Here is a 25733-nt window from a genome sequence, read left to right as displayed (position 1 = left end):
CTGAACTTCCTTACCCAAAGTAGGTGTCCTTTGACAGGTTATCTTTTCCAACAGAAAAGTTAGTATTAAAGAAGAAAGGATTAGGGAAAGAAAGTTATCCATCAATAGTATTTGTAGTTTTTGTTCATTTTGTGACAGGGTCTCCCTGGGCGGCCCTGGCTGGCCTGGACTCACTATGTGTAAGAACTAGGTTAACCTTAAGCTCAGACTCTCCAGTCTGAGATTCCCAAGTGCTGGGATTAAAGGCATGCACCACCATGCCCAGACTCACCAATATTTCTTTTTTTTTTTCTGTCCCTTTCTTAGATAAACTTGAATATAGACAGCAAAAATTAGTCCTCACAAGACAATTTCATTTTTCATAATCAAGACAATAAATTTTATAATAAAAGATTCAGTATTCTTGTCCCTTTATAACTAAGGAAAGGGAGTCATTGAGAGATGAGGCACAGCAGGCACAGTGGCGGACACCTTTCATCCCAGCACTAGGAGCAGAGGTAAGCAGATCTCTCTGCTGGCCCTAAATTCTGTCCCTGACACCGAGGAGGTAGGAGGAGAAAACCAACCCTACCTGGAGTCCTGCCTCCACAGCTCACAGTGGACAACAGAGGCCACACAACATAAGGAAGTGTGATTTTAAAGGAAACGAAGCCCCTGTTAGTGCTACTGTGTGAAGAGGCTAAATAAACTCTAAATCATCTGGTATGACCCCTTGCAAACTGTTTCCTTGATATCAATCATGCACTTTAGAAATATCATCTACATATTCATTTTTAGCTGGGTTTTTAGAGCTAAAAATATGACAGTAATATTTTTCAAAGTTCTTTAAACTAATAAACACATTACAATTCAAGTAATAGCCTGGGCACTCACACTCACTCTGAAGGTCAGAGCCGGTGAGTCCCAACCAGATATCTGAGCAGTAGGCTGTTACCTGGCAAGTGTGTCCGTTCTCTGCTCTGAGCACATAACTGAAAGAGAGTTAATAACAGGTCTTCAGATGGTGGCATCAGCAAGCCCTCTCCTGCTGAGCTGAAGAAGCTATGGACCACATCACAGACAGAAGACACTGAAGAGTCACTGTTTGCCGCTTCTGATAAATCCTTTGTTTTAGATAAAGTTTCATGAAGTTTAACAATAATTCTTCCAACATATACTTCTCCAATCAAGTAATCTACAAAAGAAAGGAAGGAAGGAAGGAAGGAAGGAAGGAAGGAAGGAAGGAAGGAAGGAAGGAAGGAAGGAAGGAAGGAAGGAAGGAAGGGAGGGAGGGAGGGATGGAGGGAGGGAGGGAGGGAGGGAGGGAGGGAGGGAGGGAGGGAAGGAGGGAGGGAGGGAAGAAAAAAGAAAGAAAGAAAGAAAGAAAGAAAGAAAGAAAGAAAGAAAGAAAGAAAGAAAGAAAGAAAGAAAGAAAGAAAGAAAGAAAGAAAGAAAGAAAGAAAGAAAGAAAAAGAAAGAAAGAAAGAAAGAAAGAAAGAAAGAAAGAAAGAGTATTAACAATGTATTTTGAAAATATCTTTCCCTGGGCTAGCAATCATGAAGATTTTTCTGATGTCTTTGCATTTGCTTTTTAAAACCATGCACACACGTGTGTGTACTTACACACACACACACACACACACACACACACACACACACACACACGCACACGCGCGCGCGCACACACGCACACACACACACACACACACACACACACACACGTACGTATGTGTAAAACCCAGCAATGAACTATGAAATTCAAGAGCAGACTACTTTATCCAAAAATTTAAATCAAAATGAATAACATTACATATCTTGAGTCATACCATGTAACAAACACAGTATTTATAACAAATGTAAGGTATTTGAGAAAACATCTCTCATCTCCACCACCAATTAAAAGTATGGAACCCCCCATCCCAGGAGGTGGAACGGATTATCGCCCAGATATAAAGCCAAAGTTGCATTCCCTACCGTTTTTAACGTGTTGGGATAATGCCAGTCTTAGCAGACTCCACTGTTCTGACGAGTGAAATCCGGAAGATCCCGTGGATTCCAAGTCCTTACCACAAAGACAGTCTGCCAAGGCAACCAATTTCTCTCCAAGAATACTGCCTTTTAGCCAAGGAGTTACTAAAGCATGTTTATCTGAACTAGAACATGCCTAGAAACCATAAAATTAAAGATTAGAAGCAAGATCAAAAGATGTGTCCAGATTAGTATGCGGATCCTACTAGCTCCCTCCATCCCGAGGTCCCTGCTCTCCCCTCTGCTGTCTTCCTGTCCCCAGTAACTCTGGTGACAATCACTCTCAAGCTTTGCTACATTACCCCAACCACACAGATTCCCACATACCAAAATCCATACAAATCTCATGTTCTCAAAATCCCCCATCCACTACAGCCCAAAACAAACTTTTTTCTCTCTGCCCAAGCCAACTACTTTTCTCTTCCTAAAGCACATACTGGAAAGTATTATTATTTAAGTGTCTCAAGCAAGGGTTTCTCTGTGTAGCCCTGGCTGTCCTGGAACTCCCTTTGTAGACCAGGCTGGACTTGAACTCAGAAATCCGTCTGCCTGCCTCCCACATGCTGGGATTAAAGGCGTGCATTACCACTGCCAGGCAACGGACACTGTTTTAAACTTCTTTGATACCTGCTATCAACCCTGAAGATATGTTCAAAGAACAATGAATGAATTCTGAAGATAGTTTATAAATGGCTTCTTAATGGTCTATTTTTGCTCATTAATTTTTCTAAAATTAAGGAACAGTTAAGATATAATGTCCAACCTATTTGATATTAACGATGGGGTTTACTTCCCCAGAGTCTCTGAAACAGAGTACCTAGGGCCAAGTATCTAATGGTAACTTTTTTATTTTTGTTGAGTGGGGAAGTGAGAGAAAAAAAAAAATTGTAAATCCACCCCCAAAACCACGCTGATCCATGTTCCCAGAGCTTCTTTTGCTTTAAAGGCTGAGAAGAAAGGATTTGCAACTTGGTTCATTTCAAAGCCTGGAAAAAAAGAAAACCCAAGTGCACGTTGGGTAATGACTAAAAACTGCTTATCTTTTATATTAAAAAATTATAGACAATCAGAGCTAACATTTCAATCTAAGCCTTATCATTAAGCTAACCTTATGAATTTTGACACATCTCTCAACCAACCTGGGCCCACTTCCTAATTTATAAACTAACGGGTTTAAACTTCAGATTTCCCTCTGGGTAGAGAAATCAGATTTCTGAGTAAAATGTCTCTCAACTTAGTGAGACATGAGTATTAGTCACAATGCATTAGCACAGCTAATGAAACACTCTTTGCAGCTGTAAGAAACCAGAACAACTAGAAGTCCCAGGATCACAGAGAACTGGAACCTTACAAACACTACTCAGGAAGCCGTTCTTCTAAACAGATATAAGCACCTAGACAACCAGGCAGATACAGCTGATGTCCAGTGGGTGGCTATGCATTTATTCTTTCTTTTCTTAGTTTTAAAAAATTACATAGGCCGGGCAGTGGTGGCGCACGCCTTTAATCCCAGCACTTGGGAGGCAGAGGCAGGCGGATTTCTGAGTTCGAGGCCAGCCTGGTCTACAGAGTGAGTTCCAGGACAGCCAGGGCTACACAGAGAAACCCTGTCTCGGAAAAAAAAAAAAAAATTACATTTGTTGCGCTGTGTGTGTGTGTGTGTGTGTGTGTGTGAGCCATGCTTATTTATTGTATGTGTGTGAACACACAACCTATGGCACATAGGACAAACTGCAGAAATTGGTTCTTTCCTTCAACCATGCAGGTCCTTGGAATCAAACCCAGGTCAAAAGGCTCAGAAAGCACCACATCCCCCACTGAGTCTGTTTCAGCTGACTCTCCCTGTTCTGATTCAAGGCCTATCAAGCAGCTAATCCAGCTCCTCAGACTGCTAAACAAAAGTAACCACATGCGTGAAAGCTGTAATTCTCAGTAAACAATCAAAACATAGTCTGCACTTATATTTTGTAAAAGGTAAACCATCTGGTGAAACTTGGGTTTTTTTGGGTTTTTTTGTTTGTTTGTTTTTCGAGACAGGGTTTCTCCGTATAGCCCTGGCTGTCCTGGAACTCACTTTGTAGACCAGGCTGGCCTCGAACTCAGAAATCCGCCTGCCTCTGCCTCCCAAGTGCTGGGATTAAAGGCATGCACCACCACCACCCGGCGAAACTTGGAATTATATGAATATAATTGAAAGAGATTTTGTCTATTTTTCATTTTTTGCACTGCTACAAATCAAACCTGGGACCTCAAACATGCCTGGCAAGTGTTTGAGCTATGATAACCTTTGAGCTACTCTAACAACCATGATGTAGTTTTACAAAATAAGAAAGGTCGGGAAAATTAAACAACAATGTGACTGGACTTTATGGCCTGACCCCTCCACAGAAATACAACGGGAGTGAAGCCAGGCTCAGTGACAGGCCGCTTGCTAAGTATGTCGGAGGCTCTGGGTTCGATCCCCAGCACAGCAAAGAGGAAAACGGGGAAAGAAATTATGAGGATAGCTAATTTTGTTTTGTATTTTTCACTACCACTTTAAAAAAAAAAGAAAAACACAAATTCATGTAAACTAGTCAAATCAGTAAAATATGCTCTAAGAGGAGGTGTTTTAAGTAATTCATTGGAAACATCTAGAATCAAAAAGTCAGCTATGCCATTTAAATCATCACTAGAAAAGAACACTAAAACCTTTTTAATTTTTTTGAACTGCATCCTTTGATTTCATCTGGCTCCTTATCATCAGTTTTCTTATGTAATCATGTGGCAAACTGCACAAGACATTCTCTATCCTGCTGTGCAGCCCTGCACACAGGAAAAGAATTCCCAGACATGTACAGTCAGAGCTAGAATCGTTTGCTTAACTTCTATAGACTTCGAGGAGCAGAAGGAACCTTAGAGCCCCCCATAGAGTACAGCACAAGGCTGTATCATCAGCTAGAAGACCAACCGACCTCTTCAGGGTCGGTTTCTCACTAGAATTTACAAGTAAGGATGTGCACTATCAGATACCTGACCACAGTCAGCATGATCATAGGACTGCGGTCTTAATTTCTATATCCATACACAAAAATAGAAAAAGAAAGAAAGGGAATGGGGGAGGGGTTAAAATACCTTTTCAATGACCTGAAGAAGAGAACTCCACTTCAGGTCCTCCTGAAAAAGATAGAGTTGGAAAGTTAAGGACAAATGCACAAACTTTAAAAACATGACTGAAGCTCTACACAGCCAAAATTGCCTCCCTGCAGGCAGGCCAGCTAAGGAACTCTCCCGCTATCAACCTTTGGCCTTATAGAATTGATCAGTCTTTTCCAAATCAGGGAAGAGCATGTTAACCTGACATGCAGGGTCCAGTTAAGGAAGCCACAGACAGCTCCCATGCTTATTCTTACCATGCGTCATAAGAATGTTTATAATAGTACAATGACAGTTGTACCTTGGTTAGGTCATCCAAGACTTCTTTCCTCTCCACACCACTGTCGCAGCATCGGAGGGCACTGTACAAGATGTCCACCAGGAAGCCCCCGTCCTCATTCTGGCTGTCATTTAGCCAGTCTATCAATTTATGATATAAGAACTGAACTGCAGGATTCTTTTCTGCAAGTTTGGTTATTTCTGGAGGTTTGTCTTTGACAACGTTCTTCTGTGTGTCACTAAGGAGAATTTTAAATACTTGGCCTGAGGAGAACGAATCAAGCAGCGTAGAGAGAAACTGCAGGTGTTGCTCTGACTTCTGCTCATTGACAAAGTTAATGCTCACTTCTGCAAGTTTACAGACTAAGTCTTCCAGAGGCTTTTTCCTTAGCGGAGATACTAGGTCTGAAGATTTATGACTGAGAGGAGATTCAGCCCCTCCTTCAGAGCCTTCGCTGTTCTCTCCTTCTGAAGATACACATTTTTCATTCCCTTTAGGAGCGTCAGGAGCGTCAGGTGTATCTATGGCAAACCTGACCTTACCATTTTTCTTCCTGTTTGACTTCAGTGAGCTCTTTGGCTTCTGAAGGACCCCCACTAGGTTAGACACACCCAAAACAGACTTCACGTCTGCTTCTGGCTCACTGATTTTCTCAATGCAGATCTCTGACAGTCTTTCCCAGAAATTGAGCAGAACATTCTCCAGGTTGTAAACAGTTTCAGCATCTTGTTCTACATCTGCTTTGGTTTCCCAAGAACTTAATGTGTCTGCCAAATGGTTAAACAGTGGCCCATGCTGCAGTCCTGAGTCTTTAAGAACTATATCAATAAACGGGATCAACTGAAAGAGAGGGTGCAGATTATAAGTGTTAGCTTCGAGAGAGTTTAAATAAAGTTAAAGCAGTAGAAAAACTCCTATTTGAGGACCAGGGAGATGGCCAGTCAGTAACATGCATGCCAAGCAAGGATGAAGACCTCAGTTCAATCCCCAAAATCTATGCTAAAGAAAAAAAAAGTCAGTCAGATCCCTAGGTTCACTGGCCAGATGGCCTGCCCAACAAATCAGTGCATTTCTAGCCTGCTTCAAAGTCAAGAGGAGAGGAGTTTTGAGAAATGACACAGGACGTCTTCATCCTCTGGCATTCTCACACACTTAAACACACATTCTCTCATTCTCTCTCATTCTCTCTCATTTTCTCTCATTCATTCATTCATTCATTCATTCTCTCTCTCTCCCTCCCTCCCTTCCTCCCTCCTATTTGGTCATAACTGGTTTTCCCCTCATATATCTGAAAACAGTAATTCAAATATATTCTTTGTTTGTTTGTTTTGTCTTTTTTGGTTTTTTGAGACAGGGTTTCTCTGTATAGCCCTGGCTGTCCTGGAACTTACTCTGTAGACCAGGCTGGCCTCAAACTCCGAGATCCGACTGCCTCTGGCTCCCAAGTGCTGGGATTAAAGGCATGCGCCACCACTGCATGGCTTTTTTTTTCCTCAAATATTTTACAATCATTCAAAAAGTTTGACAATTTCACTCTATTCCACCTCAATTTTATGGTGTAATTAACCATAATTCATAATCCAGTTTTATTTGTATCTTCTAAAATCAATCAGTTTTTGCATTTTTGTCAATTAAAAGATACAAAAGCATACAACACTAGAAGCCTGCCAGGTAAAGTGATGTAATAAGCCTGTCATTCTAGCCCTTGGGAAATGAAAGAACTTGGCTTCCTTAACATATATGTTGTTTGGCCACATAGGACACTGATGGCTAGGCAGGGCTACATAAGACCTTGTATAAACAATAAATAGTCTATAAGTCATTTGAAAGATAACTGGAACACTTAGGCACCAAAAATTCAGAATACCTTTCCTGAATTAGAAAGGTAAAGATGGAGCCAGACAGAACTCTACAGAGCGAGTTCCAAGGCTGCCAGGAGTACACAGAAAAACCTGTCTCAAAAACCTAGAGAGAGAAGGAAGGAAGGAAGGAAAGAAGGAAGAAAAGGGAGAGGGAGAAAGAGAAAGGAAGAAAGGAAGGAAGGAAGCGAGAGGGGGAAGGCAGGCAGGCAGAGATGGTAATGCTAGAGAGACGCTCAGTAGTTAAGAGCATGTAGCGCGTTTATAGATGACTGGAGTTCAGTTAGCAGCACCAATAACAGCTACTGCACAGCCCCCTCTAAGTCCAGCTCCAGGGGATTTGAATCCTTCATCCGGATCATCAGGTGCCTACAGTCACACATGCATACTGCCACACCGCACAAATACCTTAACGAAAGTGAGACACAGCTGGACAGTAGTAGCACATACCGTGAATCTCAGCACAGCAGAGGCAGGATGAACTCTGAGTCCAAGGCCAGCCTGGACTCCAGAGCTAGTTCCAGGACCGCCAGGGCTACACAAAGACACTCTGTCTCGGAAAACCAAAGAAAGACAGAGAATCTAACAGAGTATCAAATATTCAGGCTTCTACAGTCACAGAGCCCGCTCTTATCATGGGTATTATAGTCAAAGACAACTGCTCATAAAAGGGAAAATGTATACGACATCTTAGAAAGAACATTATTGCTTAAGAACTGAAGCCTTACTATACATCACCAAAGCACCAAGAAACTTCTGTTTTGCACTGTCTCTTTTTAAAGAAGTCAGGGATTTAAATCCAAAGACAGAATATGGTAAATTAGTCTATGTATATCACAATAACAACTGACAGTACAGATTATTTATACAGTCAGAAATATACCATTCAGGGCTGGAGAGATGGCTGAGTGGTTAAGAGCACTGACTGTTCTTCCAGAGGTCCTGAGTTCAATTCCCAGCAACCACTTGGTGGCTCACAATCATCTGTAATGGGGTCTGATGCCCTCTTCTGGTGTGTCTGAAGAGAGCAATGGTATACTCATATACATAAAATTAAATTCAATTTGTAAATTTTAAAGTGAAATCCTTTGGAAGGCTAACTACCAGACCTGTGAAGCGGGCAGAGTGAGCCTGAGTCTCTCCATGCACAGCACGGGCGGTCTGCGCGCGTACCTGCTCATTGATAAGCATCTGGACCATCTCTTCCTCGCCTAAGTTCTGCTGCATTATAAACCGTAGGCACTCGAAGAAGGCAGCGATGACAGCTGAGCACTCGGAAGAGCTCGATTTGGTCCTCTCTGTTGACAGCCTAGGAAATAATAACTGATGATTATTCTTCCAAGAAGAAAAGAAGAGCTCAGAACCACAAAATACATTAAAAAGGAATCATACTGAACAAAGACTTTAAAATCAAATTCTTAAAACTAAAAACTAAGAGTAACCAAAATATTAGAGCTGATGAGAATGTGAATGTCAAGAATTAGAAAAAGAAAGAACAGGGCTGGAGGGATGGCTCAGCAGTTAGGAGCACTGACGGCTCTTCCAGAGGTCCTGAATTTGATTCCCAGCAACCACATGGTAGCTCACAACCATCTGTAATAGGATCCAATGCCCTCTTCTGGTGTGTCTGAAGATAGCTACAGAATACTCATATACATAAAATAAATACGTAAATCTTTAAAAAAAAGAAAAAAAGAAAACTTTTTTCTTTTTCTTTTTTTTTTTTTTTTTTTTAGGTTTTTCGAGACAGGGTTTCTCTGTGTAGCCCTGGCTATCCTGGAACTCACTCTGTAGACCAGGCTGGCCTCGAACTCAGAAATCCACCTGCCTCTGCCTCCCAAGTGCTGGGATTACAGGCGTGCGCCACCACCCCCGGCGAAAACTTATTTTCAAATCTAAGGTAAGAGATATTTCCTGCTTATGTATTAATCAATCTGTAAATATGAAAGATGAAACATAAGAGATTGTGATATTTAAAATGTGATATCTAATTATTAATGTTTAATTATCGATAACAATTAATTAGTAGTAATTATCATAAATGATCATAATAAAGTATGCATGTCATTCATTGAATGACAAATGTGGTAAACTTTTTCAAGTGTTAAACAGAAGTAACTTTTCTGGAACTTGGGTATGGGACCTGGGACCTCACACACACTTCTAGGCAGGTGAGCCACATGGCAGGTCCTTAGCAGCTCTAGCATGGATTTGGGCATCTATATCTGACAATGTAAAAATGCTCTGACTCGATTAGAATATGGCCCTCTTCCATCTAGACACTTAACTCTATTTACCTTTGTACTGGATACTACCACAAAAGCTGGAACAGTTTTCAAAAACACAAGTGAGCTGGCAACAGTCCATGTCCTATAATCCCAGCCTAAGAGGCTGCAGCCCTCTGCCTGTAAGGCCAGGGCCGAGGCTCCTCTGCACCCAGCCCAGCCCAGACAGCCTAGACTGCAGCCCTCTGCTGCTCCCTCACTCCTATTTCTCTGAAAGCTTGAACTGTATAACAGAAGAAAAAATGGTGAAATTAGAATTGGAAGGAAAACTGTGAGAATAAAAGCAAGAAAAATTCCTTTTGCTTTTAAAAGCAGGATTTAGGCTGGCAAGATGGCTCAGTGAATAACAAAGTCTGAATACACAAGTGCAATCCCTGGACCTACATGACAAAAAGACAGAACAGGCTCCTGCAACCCGCACTCCAAACCTCATACATACAGAATACGCACAATGACACACGCGCACATGTGTGTGTGCAAGCATATACATATACCAAGACACACACTATAAACAATAAATGTAAGTTTTAAAGTAAAAAAAAAAATGTATCTGCTTACCCAGTAACTAGAGAGGTGAGGAAGTTTTTGAAGAAGTCCAGCTTTGGCTCTGTGATGGACTGAGGCAGCTTGCTGATGAACGGCAAGAGATAAGGATAGATGACAGCCGCCAGGCCCCGGCCACCCTCACGGATCATGGCCGTCAGCTTGGGAAACACACTTTTTTTGGCATTTACATGAAACCAACAGTCCTAACGAAAAAAGAAAAAAATTATAATAGTAATTAAAAATTAAGAGAAAGTATATTAACCAAGCAGTGGTGACGCATGCCTTTAATCTCAGCACTTGGGAGGCAGAGGCAGGTGGATCTCTGAGTTCAAGGTCAGCCTGGTCTACAGAGTGAGTTCCAGGACAGCCAGAGCTACACAGAGAAACCCTGTCTTGGGGGGGGGGGGAACAAACAAACAAACAAAGAGAAAGCACATCTCAAGAATCGGCATCAAGCCAAGATTGGCAGAGCGCGCATGTGTGCCCAACACTTTCAGCTACACACACAGCCTGTCCACACAGCTGTTGCGATGTAGCAAGACCCTGCCTCCAAAAAACCAAAACTAAGGCCAGGCAGGGTAGGGCACATCCTTAACTCCAGCACGGTAGCTGGAGCTACCCAGATATGAGTTCCAAGCCAGCCAGAGTCACAGAGAGACCCTGCCTCGAAAATATTTTTTTATTTTAAAATAATTTAAAATAAAATATTTTAACTAGAGCCGGGCAGTGGTGGCGCACGCCTGTAATCCCAGTATTCTGGGAGGCAGAGGCAGGCTGATTTCTGAGTTCAAGGCCAGCCTCGTCTACAGAGTTCCAGGACAGTCAGGGTTATACAGAGAAACCATGTCTCAAAAAAAACCAAATCCAAAAAACCAAAAAACCAAAAAAAAAAAAAAAAAATTAACTAGTAAGGTATAAAAAAATCCCTCACTACAATTAAAACTCCTAAAAATTAAATGCTTCATCTAATAATTATGTACTTGCTGTGTGAACAGGAAGATTATTTAAAACATTTCTAGAAGAGCTATTTTCTTAAAAGAAATAAACACATTTCTGATTCAGAAATCCTTCCAGAAGCACAGTAACAAAGCAAGAGCGTAGACAGAAACACTTCTGCGTGCTGAGACTGGGATCTAAGGTTACTGAGCCACAAGTGAGAGTAAACCAAAGGCCATAACACTGTGACCAAGACTCAGGTTCTCCTCGTGGTACCAGAGCCACTCAATACTGCTCCGCTTCCCTGAGGAGATCCAAAATCCATGATGTGAGAGAGTAAATGAATGGTTTGTTTTGCTTTAAAAAAAAGAAAATCCAGACAAGGTGTCTTATGCCTTTAATCTCTGCACTCTGGAGGCAGATGCCGGTGAGTTAGAGGGTAGCCTGGTCCACACAGTACGTTCCAGGATTCAGAACGCTGGGACTACACACAAAGTCTCTATCTCAACAAAACAAAACAACCAGGGAAGGAGGAAAAGCAAGGGAGTAAAATGACGTCTGGAAGGGAGTGCAACATCTGTGCCATTCATAGCCAGCCAGTCCAACATGCTGAACATGCATTTTTCCAGTGGTGTTAGACAGGACAACATGTTCTCTCGTGTGGCATTTAGGAAGTGTGCCTCCCTTCCATACCTCCACAGTGGTCAGTGTGTAGAGCACGGCTTCCCAGAGAGCGGGGCAGACCACAGGGTCGCTGTCATCGATGCTCAGGAGGACAGACGGGCTCACTCTGGCGGCTTCCTCTTTCATCACCTGGGGCACGTGCTGGCACAAAGCAGAAACCAACTCAAAATACGCTGACCGAACCTGAAGAAAAACCAGAAAGTGGGATGAAATGAAAGACTAAAGACAGCAGCGACTGCCCATAATTTCCTGTTCGCATAACAGAAGGCACTATATAAAAACAATCTTTAAATCTTAAAAAGTAACAATCTGAAAAGACACAAAAGACACTCAGAATCAGCAAGGCAAAATAAAGACAAAAGGAATATAACTTTTAACGGAAACCCTATTTAATAGCAGAACCCTTCATTGAGGGTTTCAACATAGTCAAACAACACTAGCCACAATGAACACAAAGAAAAGCAAGCACAGCAAAACAGAAGAGTTAAAATTAATCATCTACAAACTTCATTAACAGTGTTTAATAAAAAACCTAATTCCAGCAATTGGGAGGCAGAGGCAGGCAGATCTCTGTGAATCCACACAACTTGGTCTATAGAACTGATCCCAGAACAGCCTGGGCTACACACAGAAACTCAGTCTCAAAGATACAAACAACAAAAGTGTCCTATCCTTTTTAAGATAGTAGAACATAAATCTGAAAACGCATAATCCCCTAAACAAACATATATTGATCTAATACATTTAAGTTTAAAGCTCAAGGACCACATTACATCTAATGTTCCCACTAACTCAGCTCACTGCTGAGACTTAACCACTATATAGAAGTAATGAGGTCTTGAGCATATTGCCTTCATAAATGCAATTAATAATTAACAAAAGAAAGCTCAGCATAGTGACAATGTCTTTAGTCCCAGTACTCAGGATGAGTTCAAGGCCAGCCTATCTATACAGCTAGTTCCAGAACTACAGCAACTTCCAGTTCCATGGTGAGGCTTTCTCAAAAACAAAAACAAAATCAAACAAAAACACCAGGAACACTAAGCAAGAAGACAATAATTGCCCAGGAGGTCTTGAGGGAGCCAGGCTGCCCTTCTGCCCTCCCATGTCTTCCCACAGGTAAGGATACAGTGACAAGGACCCATCTTTGAAGCATAAATCTATGTGGTAGTTTGAATATGCTTGGCCCAGAGAGTGGCAACATTTGGAGGTATGGCCTTGTGGAGAAGTGTGGCACTGTGGGTGTGGGCTTTAAAACTATCCTTCTAACCATGTGAGAGTCAGCCCTCTCCTAACAGGCTTCAGATGAAGATGTAGAACTCTCAGCATCTCTTGCACTATGCCTGCTTGGATGCTGCCATACTCCTGCCTTGATGATAATGGACTGAACCTCTGAACCTGTAAGCCAGTCCCAATTAAACATTGTCCTTATGAGAGTTGCCTTGGTCTGTTCACAGCAGTAAAACTCTAAGACAACCCATCTTTGAAAAAATAATCCCTAATAGAAGATCTGCTAGAATATTTATCTTGTCTTTTAAAAAGTATGTTTAGAGTTATTTTATTTTATAGAATGAGTGCTTCTCCCGCACTTACGTATGTGCACCAGGTACCTATCTGATACCTGCAGAGGCAAGTAGAGGCCACAGCTAAGGGTGGAGGCTGTAAGAGGGGGTGTTAGATCCCCTAGAACCGGAGCTGCCTATAGTGTGTGCAACTGTGTAGGTTATGGAAATCGAACCTAGATCCTCTGCAAAAGCAACAAGACCCTAAACCACTGAGCCATCTTTAGCCCCTCCGTCGAGTCTTAACCAGCCTCTATACCTGGGAGACATGTTTCTACCTTTTTTGAATTACCCAACTTAGACTATTTTGTTTGAGTAGTACGGATGGGCTGAAACAAGTAGATTAAACACAATGAGTGAAGTAGAAGACTGAATAAAAGAACTTATTCACACACAGAGAGAAAACTGAAAAACACAGGAGACATACGAGATAGAATACAGGACATTACATCTATAATTAGTTGCAATTCCAAAGGAAGAAAGAATGAGATGAAGGAAATATCTGGAGGAAAGTCTGAGAATCCCAGAGGCAATTAAATATCCCAATCCACAGATTTAAGAATCCTAATAAATCATAAGCAGGACCCATAAATGTGTAGAAGAAAATCCATACCAGGACAGACCATACTGCCTTAAAAAAATGTAGAGAGCTGGTTCTACGATGCATGTTGTTAACCCAAGGGACAGAGGCCAGCCTGCAGAAGGAAGTGACAGTGTGGACCTGGTTCAACACTCAACAACAACACAGAAGTGACCAGAGAGTTCCAGTTTAATAGCAAGGCATGTGAGTCCAAAAGGACCAACACAGAGATGTGCCTGCATGACTGTAAGCATAAGCAGTGAACAGGAGCATAAATGCAGCAAAACCAGGAGAGTTCTAGAAAAGACGTTTTAAAATTGAAGCTATTACCATACCTGAGGTACACTGTGTTTTCCATACTTCCAAAATTTATTCTGTGATAAAAGTAATTTAAATTTCTCCTCCAGAGAATCAAGCTCATTGTTAGGTAAGAAGCAAAGCAATCTCTTTAGTGCCAATAAAGAGCACGTTACAACTCGATGGAATTTTGCCTCTCTCTCTTCCTCTGGAACAGTTCTAAATTTAAAAAATAAACAAGTTAGATTGCAAAACAGCCAAACTAAGTATTTGGCACCTTTATATTGTTTTATTTATTTATATATATTTTATTAAATTTCTACCAGTTAACTAATTTCTGTATCTTTTCACCCACCACAAATATCTTTCAAAACTCATAGAATGTTTTGTCACATGTATTTAGGGTGTTTGTCTATATGTCTAAGCCATGGTGGGTGAGCGTGGATAAGCGTGCCTGCGTGCATGCGTGTGTTCCAGTTTGAGAACTGGAAGTCAGAGAACAAACTGTGGGAGCTCTCAGTTCATCAGAAATCTGCCTGTTGCCTTTTGCTTATGACTGTAAGCATACAGTCTCTCCTTCCTAAGCATACAGTCTCTCCTTCCTCCACGCTGGTCTTAGGGACTGACAGCAAGTGCATCACCCACTAAGCCATGGCCCACAGGTAGAATTTTAATCACACATTTTGCCACTAATCCAAGGTAAAAGCAAAGGCAAAGCCAGCAGCATGGAGTAAGTGAACAAACACAATGTTCTCTGCAGCATGTACTCGGCAGTAAGGCATCTGACTACTTCCCTTGATGGTGTCTTAAAAGCTTGGTTCCAGCAGGCAGTGGTGGCACACGGCTTTAATCCCAGCATTTGAGAGGCAGAGGCAGGAGGATTTCTGAGTTCAAGGCCAGCCTGGTCTACAGAGTGAGTTCCAGGACAGCCAGGGCTATACAGAGAAACCCTGACTCAAAAAAGCCAAAAAAAAACAAACAAACAAAAAACAAAAAACAAAAAACAATATAACAGGAGAGCTGGAGAGCTGGCTCAGGGGTTAAGAGTACTGGTTGCTCTTCCAGAGGAGAGGTCCTGAGTTCAATTCCCAGCAACCACATGGTGGCTCACAACAATCTGCAATGGGATCTAATGCCCTCTTCTGGTGTGTCTGAAGACAGCAACAGTATACTCATTTACATAAAATAAATAAATCTTAAAAAAACAATATAACAATAAAGGTAAAAAAAGCATTTTTACTACTGTTTTTCCAGAACTATTTAATAACACTTTCAAGTATGCCAGACCTTAAAATAGTTTCTGCTATGACTGCCAAAAGATTAATTAAAAAATAACAAAGCCGGGCGGTAATCCCAGCACTTGGGAGGCAGAGGCAGGCAGATTTCTGAGTTCGAGGCCAGCCTCGTCTACAGAGTGACTTCTAGGACAGCCAGGACTACACAGAGAAACCCTGTCTCGAAAAACAAAACAAAACAAAAAAAATAACAAAACAAACTAGAAGGTAGCAGTGCATGCCTTTAATCCCAGCCCTCTGGAGGCAGAGTCTGGTGGTTCTCTCTGTATTCTAGGTCAGCCTAGTCTACAGAGTGGGTTCCAGGGTAACCAGGGCTACAAAGAAAAATCCTGTCTTGATAAACCAAAAGAAAGAAAAAAAAAAAAACAGTAAAATTCTAATAAAACTACAAATGTATCTCAGAAATTTCAAATTTAACAGTCAGGCAAAGTTCAGGGAGGTACCATGCAGTACTCTGAGGTAATTTCACCTGCATTTGGAATTCCTTCTCAAAACATGCCATGCTGAAATTATACATGCAAACAAAGTAAATGCTTAGTGTATGTTAGTTAAAAACAGTGTAACTTACTGAGGGTCACTGAGTGTATCAGGAGTTTCTTTCAGAAGATGATCCTGTAGTACCTGAAGGAGAAAAACCACCAAAGTCTTGAGATTTTATGGAACTGACAACCGTAATCAGATGTAGGGAAAATCCATCCTTCTAAAAATTCTCATACCCTTAACCCACAGACTAGCAATTTTCAGCATCAAAACTAACAGGTCTAAATTTTTGCCCATTTTTGTCTTCCTGTCTATTCCCTGAATTAGCTGCTACTGTGTTAAAGACTGGGTACTTTATGACAGTTCTATCCTCATCAAAAGAAGCTATCCTCTAAATCCTTGTAGCTACTTATTAGCTGCTGTAGTCATTATTCTCACTACAGCAGCACAGTGGGATCATCTGCCCATCAATCTCAGAGACAAACTAGGATTCGCTTTCCTTTCCCATTTCCAGTCCACAGAGAACACATGCAAGTCAGGGACAGCGGTGAAGTCAGTTCTCTCTGTATACCTTTGAGGACTGTAAGGAACAAAGTGAGCACTTTACCCACTGAGCCATCTTGCCAGCCCCTCCATACCTTTTGAGGTTACCGGTATCTTTTATGTTGACTGTGTATGAGAGAGAGACACAGCTTGTTTCTCTTGACACATTTACAAGAGCATGTAAAAAGCTACCACTGGATGCCTGTGAGCCCTTAGACAATGGGAAACAGGTACAGAATGATTCCAAACACTCACACTTGTGATTTCTTCCTTACAAAACGCTATGGCTTCAGGCTGCTTGCTTGGAGGGAAAGCAGCTTCGAATGCGTCCTTGGCTGCCAGCGCAGCGGGTGGGTACGTATCGCACTGAGCCATCAGCCAGTATCCCATCACACTTTTCAAATACGGAGCTAAGTGCTTCTTCACTTTAAGGATAAGTTTTTCAAAAGCTTGTTGCGTCGCTTCTCGGACACGGCGATCATGATCCTATTGAAAGCAAAAATGTGGTTTAAGAACAAATACTAATATTTGCAAATATTCTCCAATGACTCACAGTAGTAACTCATCTATGTATACAATCACACTAACCATAACGTTTAGCAGCCTTGAGGAAAAGCTCAGCAGTGGAGCGCATGGTTTAGGCTAACAATGCCCTGAATTCAATTACAAGCCAGAAAAAAAGAAAAGGAGAAAAAGAAAAAAACACTTGCTTTAAAATATTGCGGATTTAGGGTTTCTTGACAATCATGTAAAATAATTTTTCCATTCTCCCCCTTTCCAGTGAGACTGTATCCAAGATAGGTTCAAAGACAGAGTAATAGGAGGAATTCATTCTCAATCTTCTGTAGAAATACAGAGGGCAAACCCTCTCCAGAAATAAATCATTTAAGCAGAAACTGGCTCATAAACTCTAATGCTTACAAGGGAGATTTTGCAGAAGATTCTTGGCCAGTATGGAAGAACCCCTTTTACAGCTTCTGTGTCTCTCTCTGTGCACATAGTTCCAAATTCTTGCATTGCCTGAAAATAACATCATCAAGGATTAACAGAGGTAACACAGCCTACCGATTTTCTTCCCTTCATTCTTAGAATTTAATCTACTTTATTTAAAAGGAGAATGCATCATTTCTGTCTAAGCCACAAAGAAACATGAAAAATTCTTTCACAGTCCACTATAGCAAAAACTTAACCATTGACTTTTAGACTTTACCATAAACAAAGAAAACAGAGCCATGTGGTAGTGAGGCAGACCCAAGGCTTTAATCCCAGCCCTTGGAGGCAGAGCTAGGCAGATCTCTGACTTCAAAGCCAACCTGTCTACACAGTGAATTCGAGGACAGGCAGAGCTACACAGAGAAAACCTGTCTCAAATCAACCAACCAGCCGGGCAGTGGTGGCACATGCCTTTAATCCCAGCACTTGGGAGGCAGAGGTGGGCGATTTCTGGATTTCTGAGTTCGAGGCCAGCCTGGTCTACAAAGTGAGTTCCAGGACAGCCAGGGCTATACAGAGAAACCCTGTCTGGGGGGGCGGGGGGAACAACCAAAGAAACAATTATTAAAAGCTTGCAGCTAAGGCAAGCCTGGCATCAGTTCTACAGAAGCTGAGGAAGGTCTCGTAAGCCCAGAAACCTCAGACAGGCTCAGCAATATCACAATGCTACATCTCAAAAAATCAAAGTGTGAGGAAATGGCTCAGCAGTTAAGAGCACCAGCTTCTTTTCAAGAAACCCAGGTTCATTTCCAGGCACCCACATGATGGCTCACAACCATAACTCTCATTCCAAAAGATTCAACAATTTCTTTTGTCTCTTGGCCACACACATGGACATGGTGCCCATACATTCGGGCAAAACACACACACATACACACACACACACACACACACACAAGCCAGGCATAGTAGCTCACACCTATAATTCCAGCACTCAAGAAGCAGAAGCAGGCCACAAATTTAAGGACAGCCTGGTCTACATATCAAATTCCAGGACATCAAGAGCTACCTAGTGCCAGGCAGTGGTGGTGCACGCCTGTAATCCCAGCACTCTGGGAGGCAGAGGCAGGTGGATTTCTGAGTTCGAGGCCAGCCTGGTCTACAAAGTGAGTTCCAGGACAGCCAGCCAGGGCTAAACAGAGAGACCCTGTCTCGGGAGGGGGGGGGGAGGGGGGCTACCTAGCAAAATCCTAAAAATAACTAAAAATGTTTAAAAAATTATATTCCCCTACCATGAATAAACAAGATATATATATTTTTTTATAGTCAAAATTCCAAAATATGGTTCAAAATGTTTCAGAGCAACAAACTAATTTGTAACCCAGAAAGTTACGTGTTAACTAAACTTATGTGTCAAAAAGTTACAACTGTAAAAAGAACTATTGATAAATTACTACACAATTTTCTTTATATCAAATATACCTAACATTTATTCTAATAAAACTACATTCTTAATTATTGTTTTTATGAAAATAAGAATACTCGCCTTTAATTTTGTCGTAACGTCTTTTTTGGAAAGTTTCCGCAGCACCATTCGGAAATCAGAATCTACAAGACTGTCTATGTCTTCTGCTCCTTGAATAGCAGGAACATAGCCCAGGTCACTGTGAGATGTTCCAAAACCAATAAACCCAGGCACTGTTCCCTGCTCTTTGGCAAGGAGTTCTGCAGCTCGGCCGCTGTTTGAAGGCTGATAAGAAAGCAAAACAAAGCAAAAGAGGGTCAGAACACTTTCTCACACATACATTAATCAAAAATATTTTTTTTAAAAAAAAGCTAATACTCTGTTTTGAACCACAGTGTTTTGACTGATATTTATAATATACAAATCCGCTAGTTCTGAAAGTTAGGGGATCTGCTGTTAAAGAGAAAACAAATGTTTGAACTGTACAAAGAAATTAATTCTTTAACTCCTTCACAAGTCTATTCAGAATTGTGGGCTGCTTTCTGCCCCAGCCTACAATATTACCTGGAGTTGAATATTTTTGTCATAACAGCCTATCAAAAAATGTTCTTACAACAATTCTGGTTTCCCAAATGTAAGAACAACTCTTGATTTTTGGAGAGAGTCTCATGTAGTCATGCTAGACTTGAACTTCTGACCCTCCTGCTGTATGTCTCCCAGGTGCTAGGATTATAGGCATGTATCATCACTGGGTCAAAACAAGGTTTTGAAAACTGTAGTTACAACCCATTAGTGGCTGATAATATCAATATAATAGGCACTTTAATAAGAAAAAGAATTAAAGTCTAAAGTCCCAAATATACATTTGCTTATGAAGATTTTACTTTCCATATATAATATAGACAGAATCTGCATACACATATATCTTATAATGACATAAACTAATAAACAGGTCCAGTCTTTTTATCCGCCCAACCACTTTGATCATCATACTGAGATCTAACACCATATCCTGCTAGACCAAATTCTTTTGAGAATAAAAAACCTCATTTCCACATACTGGAAGCCTAAAATTACTAGAATAGACACAAAAAGCAAGGTAACGATCAAGACAAGAGACACATTCTTGACCTTCGGTGAAGTCTCAGCAGTCCAGAGGAGTTTTGTATCGTGGAGAGCACCATCACTGAGCTGCTCACAACTGCCTGTAACTCCAGCTCCCAGGGGTCTGAAGCCCTGTAACCCCAGCTCCCAGGGGTCTGAAGCCCTGTAACCCCAGCTCCCAGGGGTCTGAAGCCCTGTAACCCCAGCTCCCAGGGGTCTGAAGCCCTGTAACCCCAGCTCCCAGGGGTCTGAAGCCCTGTAACTCCAGCTCCCAGGGGTCTGAAGCCCTGTAACTCCAGCTCCCAGGGGTCTGAAGCCCTGCCCCTTCTGCACTTCCAGGGCACCTACATTCACATTCACACATATGCAAACTCACATAATTAAATTCTTTTTTTAAAACAATATTTTGTGTTAAATCATGGTCAGTGTTTTGACTGCTATATAGTATACTACTAGTCCTCTATTCTAAAAGTTAGGAGAAGTAATGCTAATGAGAAAATATTTGAGCTATTAAGAGAAATTAATCACTATCAACTAAGAGGCAGGTGGATCTCTGAATTCACGGCCAACTTGGTGTACAGAGAGAGTTCTAGGACAGCAAGGGCTACCAGAAGAAACCCTGTCTCAAAAGCAAGCAAATAAACAAAGAAGGCACAAAACACAAAGTGCTCCAACTAAACCACTGAGCTGCACCCGAGACCTGATGCTGATAACTGTGAGCATGAGAGGTGTATCAAACCCTCAGCTTCCCATTTAAAGCTATTTCCTTAAATGTACAAGCTGGGTTATCCACTGTGGGTATAAAATACAAGTATTATTCTGATCTTTACAGATTAGATACTTATAGCCACAGCCAAATAAAAGTTACAAACCTAAGGGCCAAGTGAAATGGCACGGGAGGTATGCCAAGCCTGAGGATGCAAGTTACATCCCAAGGCCCACATGGAGAAAGAAGAGAACTCCTTGTGCTCTGATCTCATGCACATGCACAAATAGATATAATAAGTACTTTTTTAAAAAGTAAGAATATTAGGCAAGCTGGACCGTGGTGGCACATGCCACTCAGGGGGCAAAGGTTGGTGGATCTCTAGGCCAGCATGGACTATAGATGTTCCAAGTCAGCCAGAATTATAAGTGCTTCTCCCTCAGATCAATCAGCACTCTCTTCTGTCCTCTCACATTCTTTCCATTCAAGCATTCATGCCTATTTTCTAATTGCTTCATATGTCATCATATTTTCTTACAAACCTGTGCCTGTCATTAAACTGATCCTTCAAGAATAGCAATCAGAAGCTGTGTGGTGGTGCAAACCTGTAATCCCACAATCCCAGCACTGGGAGGGGAGGTGGGAGAATCAGGATGTTAGGGCCAGACTCAGCTATATAATGAGATCAAGTCCAGCCTGACTGAGGCATATGGACCAGCTTCAAAACAAACAAAGGAAAGAGGAGCAGTGAGCCATCTTAGTGGCACAAGCCAGTAATTCCAGCACTTAGGAGGTAGAGACAGGCTGATTTCTGAGTTCAAGGCCAGCCTGGTCTACAAAGTGAGTTCCAGGACAGCCAGGGCTGTACAGAGAAACCCTGTCTCGAAAAAATCAAATCCAAAAAAACAAAAAAACGAAAAACAAAGACGTCTCAGATCAAGCTAGACTACATAGTAAAATCCCATCTCAAAACAAAAAAGTCAAACCAACAAAAAATAATAATATAATATAATAATATAATATAATAATATAATATAATAATATATAATAATATAATAATATAATTTGTATATAATCTACACACACACACACACACACACACACACACACACACACACACACACACACACGGCTCTCAGCACTATTTTCTATCGAACAAATCCAGGCCCGGAAGACAGTTCAGAGCTTGCTATGCAAGCTGTCAGACAATCTGGACTTCCCTCCTGGGAACCCAGAAAGGGAAAGGAGAGACTGGGCTCCTGAAAGCTGCCGTCCCTCTATGAGACAACATTTTAAAAACTAAACTTCAAGTCCCAACTCTGAAGCTTCCAGGCTACATGAATTTAAGCAAGTAAACTTCTCTAAACTTCAGTTAGATCATCCTTAAACTGAGGTAAGAGCAATCAATTCACTCTTTGTCATTTGTGAAACCGACAGTAAGTTTCTAAAGTACCGCAGTAGTAACTGATCCCAGCAAGAACCATATAGGCATGTGAAAATCTTAAGGGATAAGGATTTTAACCACAGATTACAACACCACGTATTTCTTATTACCCAGCAGAAAAAGATAACTTTACAATGCTCAACATTAAGCAATGCCACTGAGAAAGGAAAAACAAGACAAAAAACAAATAAGGAGAAAAAAGAACCATCCTGGTCTACAGAGCTAGCTAGTTCCAGAACAGTTGGAGCTATACAGAGAAACCCCGTTTTAAAGGGAAAAAAGTAATGTGTACTTCCGGTATGATTTACTGAGAATGGCATCGTACAAAGCATTCTGGTCAAAAATGGCTTAACCTGAAACGATATAAGAAAGCAATTAGAGCCGGGCGTGGTGGCGCACACCTGTAATCCCAGCACTCTGGGAGGCAGAGGCAGGTGGATTTCTGAGTTCGAGGCCAGCCCTGGTCTACAGAGTGAGCTCCAGGACAGCCAGGGCTACACAGAGAAACCCTGTCTGGGGGGCGGGGGGCGGGGGGGCGGGGGGGGGGGGGGAACCAAATTAAAAAAAAAGAAAGAAAGAAAAAAGAAAGAAAGCAATTAGATGAGTCTCAACAAATCAAACCAATGGCCAACTCTTCCTGGTTATTATGACATAAAAGACACAATCATTTACAATGCAGGAAATGGGAAACTGTCTAAATCAAAAGACTTAAGTATATCTTTTAAATGGGTTTTTTTTTTTTTTATGTCTTTTAACGTATTCCCTGCCAAAGGGAACAAGTGATACTTGACTGAGTCATAAATGTTTGGAAAATGTTATTATCTAAAAACAACATTAAACCACTCCTGGAGGTGCACTCCTGGTGGTGCACGCCTTTAATCCCAGCACTAGAGAAGCAGAGGCAGACACATTTCTGTGAGCAACTTCCAGGACAGTCAGGACTACACAGAGAAATTGTCTTGATAAACCAAAAACAAAACAATTAAAACTATAAAAGTTAGTAGAAATGTCAATTGTAAGTCTACATATTATATTTGTGTATTCCACCATGGTTAAAGTTTCCCTTGGTATATGAAGAATGACATTGTTTTTATAATATATAAGGTAGTGAATTTGGGTGTTAAATACTGAAATTAACTCTCCTAAGGGTCAGCAAAATTTATAAATTAAGAGATGAAAATGAAATGTGGACAAATACGAACAGCTGGTGACTTGGTAAATACGGAGAATTCTGGGCTTGGCACAGATCTTTAATCCCAGTAAGTGGAAAGTAGGTCTAAGTTACTCGTCATCTACATAGCTGAATTCCAGGCCAGGCAGATCCTCACACTGGCAGAGTTAAACAGTAAATGATCTCAAAACAAAACAAAAAAGGCCAGTTGTGGTGGCATGCGCCTTGAAACCCAACACTCCAGAAGCAGAGGCAGGAGGCTCTCTGGGAGTTCAAGGCCAGCCTTGTCTACAGAGAGTTCCAACACAGCCAGGGCTACACAGAGAAACCCTGTCTGTCTGTCTGTCTGTCTGTCTGTCTCTCTCTCTCTCTCTCACACACACACACACACACACACACCACAAACGAAGAAGAAAATGCTGATTTTAATTCTAATATTCTTGTACTAAAACAGCGAAAAGAGTTTTTTATGCTGTGACAATTCAACAAAAATGCAAGAGAAGCATTTAACATGGTAATTAACCTTCTGTAACTGTTATGTTTTGATACTGAAATCACTAAAATTAACTGACTCAGGAATGGCGGAACAGTTCTGTAAAAGCGAACTCTGTGTGTGTGTGTGTGTGTGTGTGTGTGTGTACGCGCGCGCGTGATCCATTAGGAGAAAGGCAGCAGAGAAACACCTGCCTTTAAAATGCTTATAAAGCAAGAGAGTAATTTACTTGGCACGCAGCGCTGTTACCACGGAGAACAGCCACGTTAAAATGGGGCTGCCGCCGGAGGAAGGGCGCACTCAAGTGTCTAGAACCACCTAACATATGGCCACCGGAGCCGGCCAGGCCAGGCCAAGTTCGTGGTTAATCCAGGGTGGCCAGAGTGAAGCAGGGAAAGCGAGGCGAGCTTGAGGCCAGAGACGCCGTGGGTGACACGGCCCTGACACCGGGCATGCCACCTACGGGCGCGGGCCTCGCCAGGAGGGACGGGGAAAGCCACCGTCCATTTCCGCGCAAACGAAGCCCACGCTTGCTTCCTCCCACAGCTCCTACACAAGCTCGGCGCCCTGGGTGCACGCAGACACCGTTTCCCGGCGACACCTCCCTCCCTGGGCGCGCTCCGTTTCACGGATCCGGCGTGAAACGTCGTTTGGGTCCCAACTCCTCGACCGGTCCACCCGCGGGGACGCACACACGGGGAGGTCATAGGCCTCCCTCACCGCCCTCTGGACACCCGGGCCGCGGGGCTACCATCACGGGACTCACCCTCAGGTTCCCTTTAGTCCGCTGCTTGTTCTTCCCGCCCATGGTGGCGGTGGCAGCCGGGCTCTCAGTCTGCAGAGCCGAAGTTGACACGGCCGGGCCACAACTTCCGGTCCCTCGCGCCGGAAGGGGACTCATTGTAGCCACTTCCCCCTCGCCCTCCCAGCCTTTTAGCTTCCCACTTCCGTTCCCGCCTCTCTGTCAGGACTCTGACCATACGCTACCTCGAACGTAACAAAGAAAGCCACGCCTGCGTGAGTGACGTCACTGCGGACCAATAAGAATCCAGCATTGAGCCCGTGGCGCCAAACCTGTCCCAGGTATTTGTAGTGGAGAGATTTCCTTCCCAGTGTGTGGGAATTTGACTTTTTGCACTAGATAACATTAGAATGATATGGAAGCTACCGTGTTGAGCAGTCCTACAGGTAAAGAAAGTGATGCCATCATCTGCATGAAAAACAGACTCTCAGGCCCATGACTAGAGAATCATATTCTGCGTTTAACAAGATTCCCACTCGTACTAGAATTTGGATAGGGTTTTACGCTATATTCTTTGTAGAGCCCTCCCTGTTTTCCATTCTAAAGCGATGCAAGAGTTAGTTAGGTCTTGGAAAAGAGCCCATAGTAAGTTGGTCCAAACTGACAATATCTGACATATTGATAGGATCAAACTTTGGGTGCAGCTCATTGGTAGAGTACTTGCCTAACAGACACACAGGTCTGGCTAAATCCCTAGCAGCAAGCATACCCTCAAAGTCCTCTAAACTTATGAACATCGAAAGACTATCAGTGAGCTATTATACGACTTAATGTAATGCAATAGGAAGTATTCAAGACCTATTAAGTATTCTTGTAAAAAAAAAAAAAAGCTGAGTCAGCTGAGCTTCAGATTAATAATTTACAGAACACCGAGGACCATTTAAAATGACACTGGTACAGCCAAAGAATTCAGAATGTGGGAAATTACCCACCCACCCACCCCCAAATGGTTTCACTAACAAATACAGTGGCAGGGATTAGGAAGAATACATTTTAAAAGATGGAAGACAGATTTTGCAAATATATGTGTGACTCTTGTTTGAATCAAATTATACGCCAATTAGAGGAATATAACCTTAGATTGGATTTTTTTTTTGTTTGTTTGGTTTTTTGGAGACAGGGTTTC

The 25733-nt window shown here is 42.1% G+C and overlaps 1 protein-coding gene across 3 annotated transcripts in view; it reads right to left on the bottom strand.

Moving 5' to 3' along the window:
• Ltn1 (listerin E3 ubiquitin protein ligase 1) overlaps positions 1-24694 on the bottom strand; it is a 57766-nt gene extending 33072 nt beyond the window's left edge. For all 3 annotated transcript variants that reach the window (XM_052159058.1, XM_052159059.1, XM_052159061.1), the window contains exons 1-13: positions 24572-24694; positions 18969-19172; positions 17411-17509; positions 16745-16975; positions 16035-16087; positions 14210-14390; positions 11742-11915; positions 10125-10315; positions 8455-8590; positions 5444-6262; positions 5122-5163; positions 1954-2143; positions 935-1174 (exon numbers count right to left, since the gene is read on the bottom strand). In XM_052159058.1, coding sequence (XP_052015018.1) covers positions 935-1174; positions 1954-2143; positions 5122-5163; positions 5444-6262; positions 8455-8590; positions 10125-10315; positions 11742-11915; positions 14210-14390; positions 16035-16087; positions 16745-16975; positions 17411-17509; positions 18969-19172; positions 24572-24613 — 2602 coding nt within the window. In that variant the 5' untranslated portion in view covers positions 24614-24694. The remainder of the gene's footprint in view (positions 1-934; positions 1175-1953; positions 2144-5121; positions 5164-5443; positions 6263-8454; positions 8591-10124; positions 10316-11741; positions 11916-14209; positions 14391-16034; positions 16088-16744; positions 16976-17410; positions 17510-18968; positions 19173-24571) is intronic.
• Between the last annotated feature and the right edge of the window lie 1039 nt (positions 24695-25733).

The sequence above is a fragment of the Apodemus sylvaticus genome, chromosome 15, assembly GCF_947179515.1.
Source record: "Apodemus sylvaticus chromosome 15, mApoSyl1.1, whole genome shotgun sequence".
Lineage (NCBI taxonomy): Eukaryota > Metazoa > Chordata > Mammalia > Rodentia > Muridae > Apodemus > Apodemus sylvaticus.
This window is presented reverse-complemented; position numbering and strand designations above follow the sequence as displayed.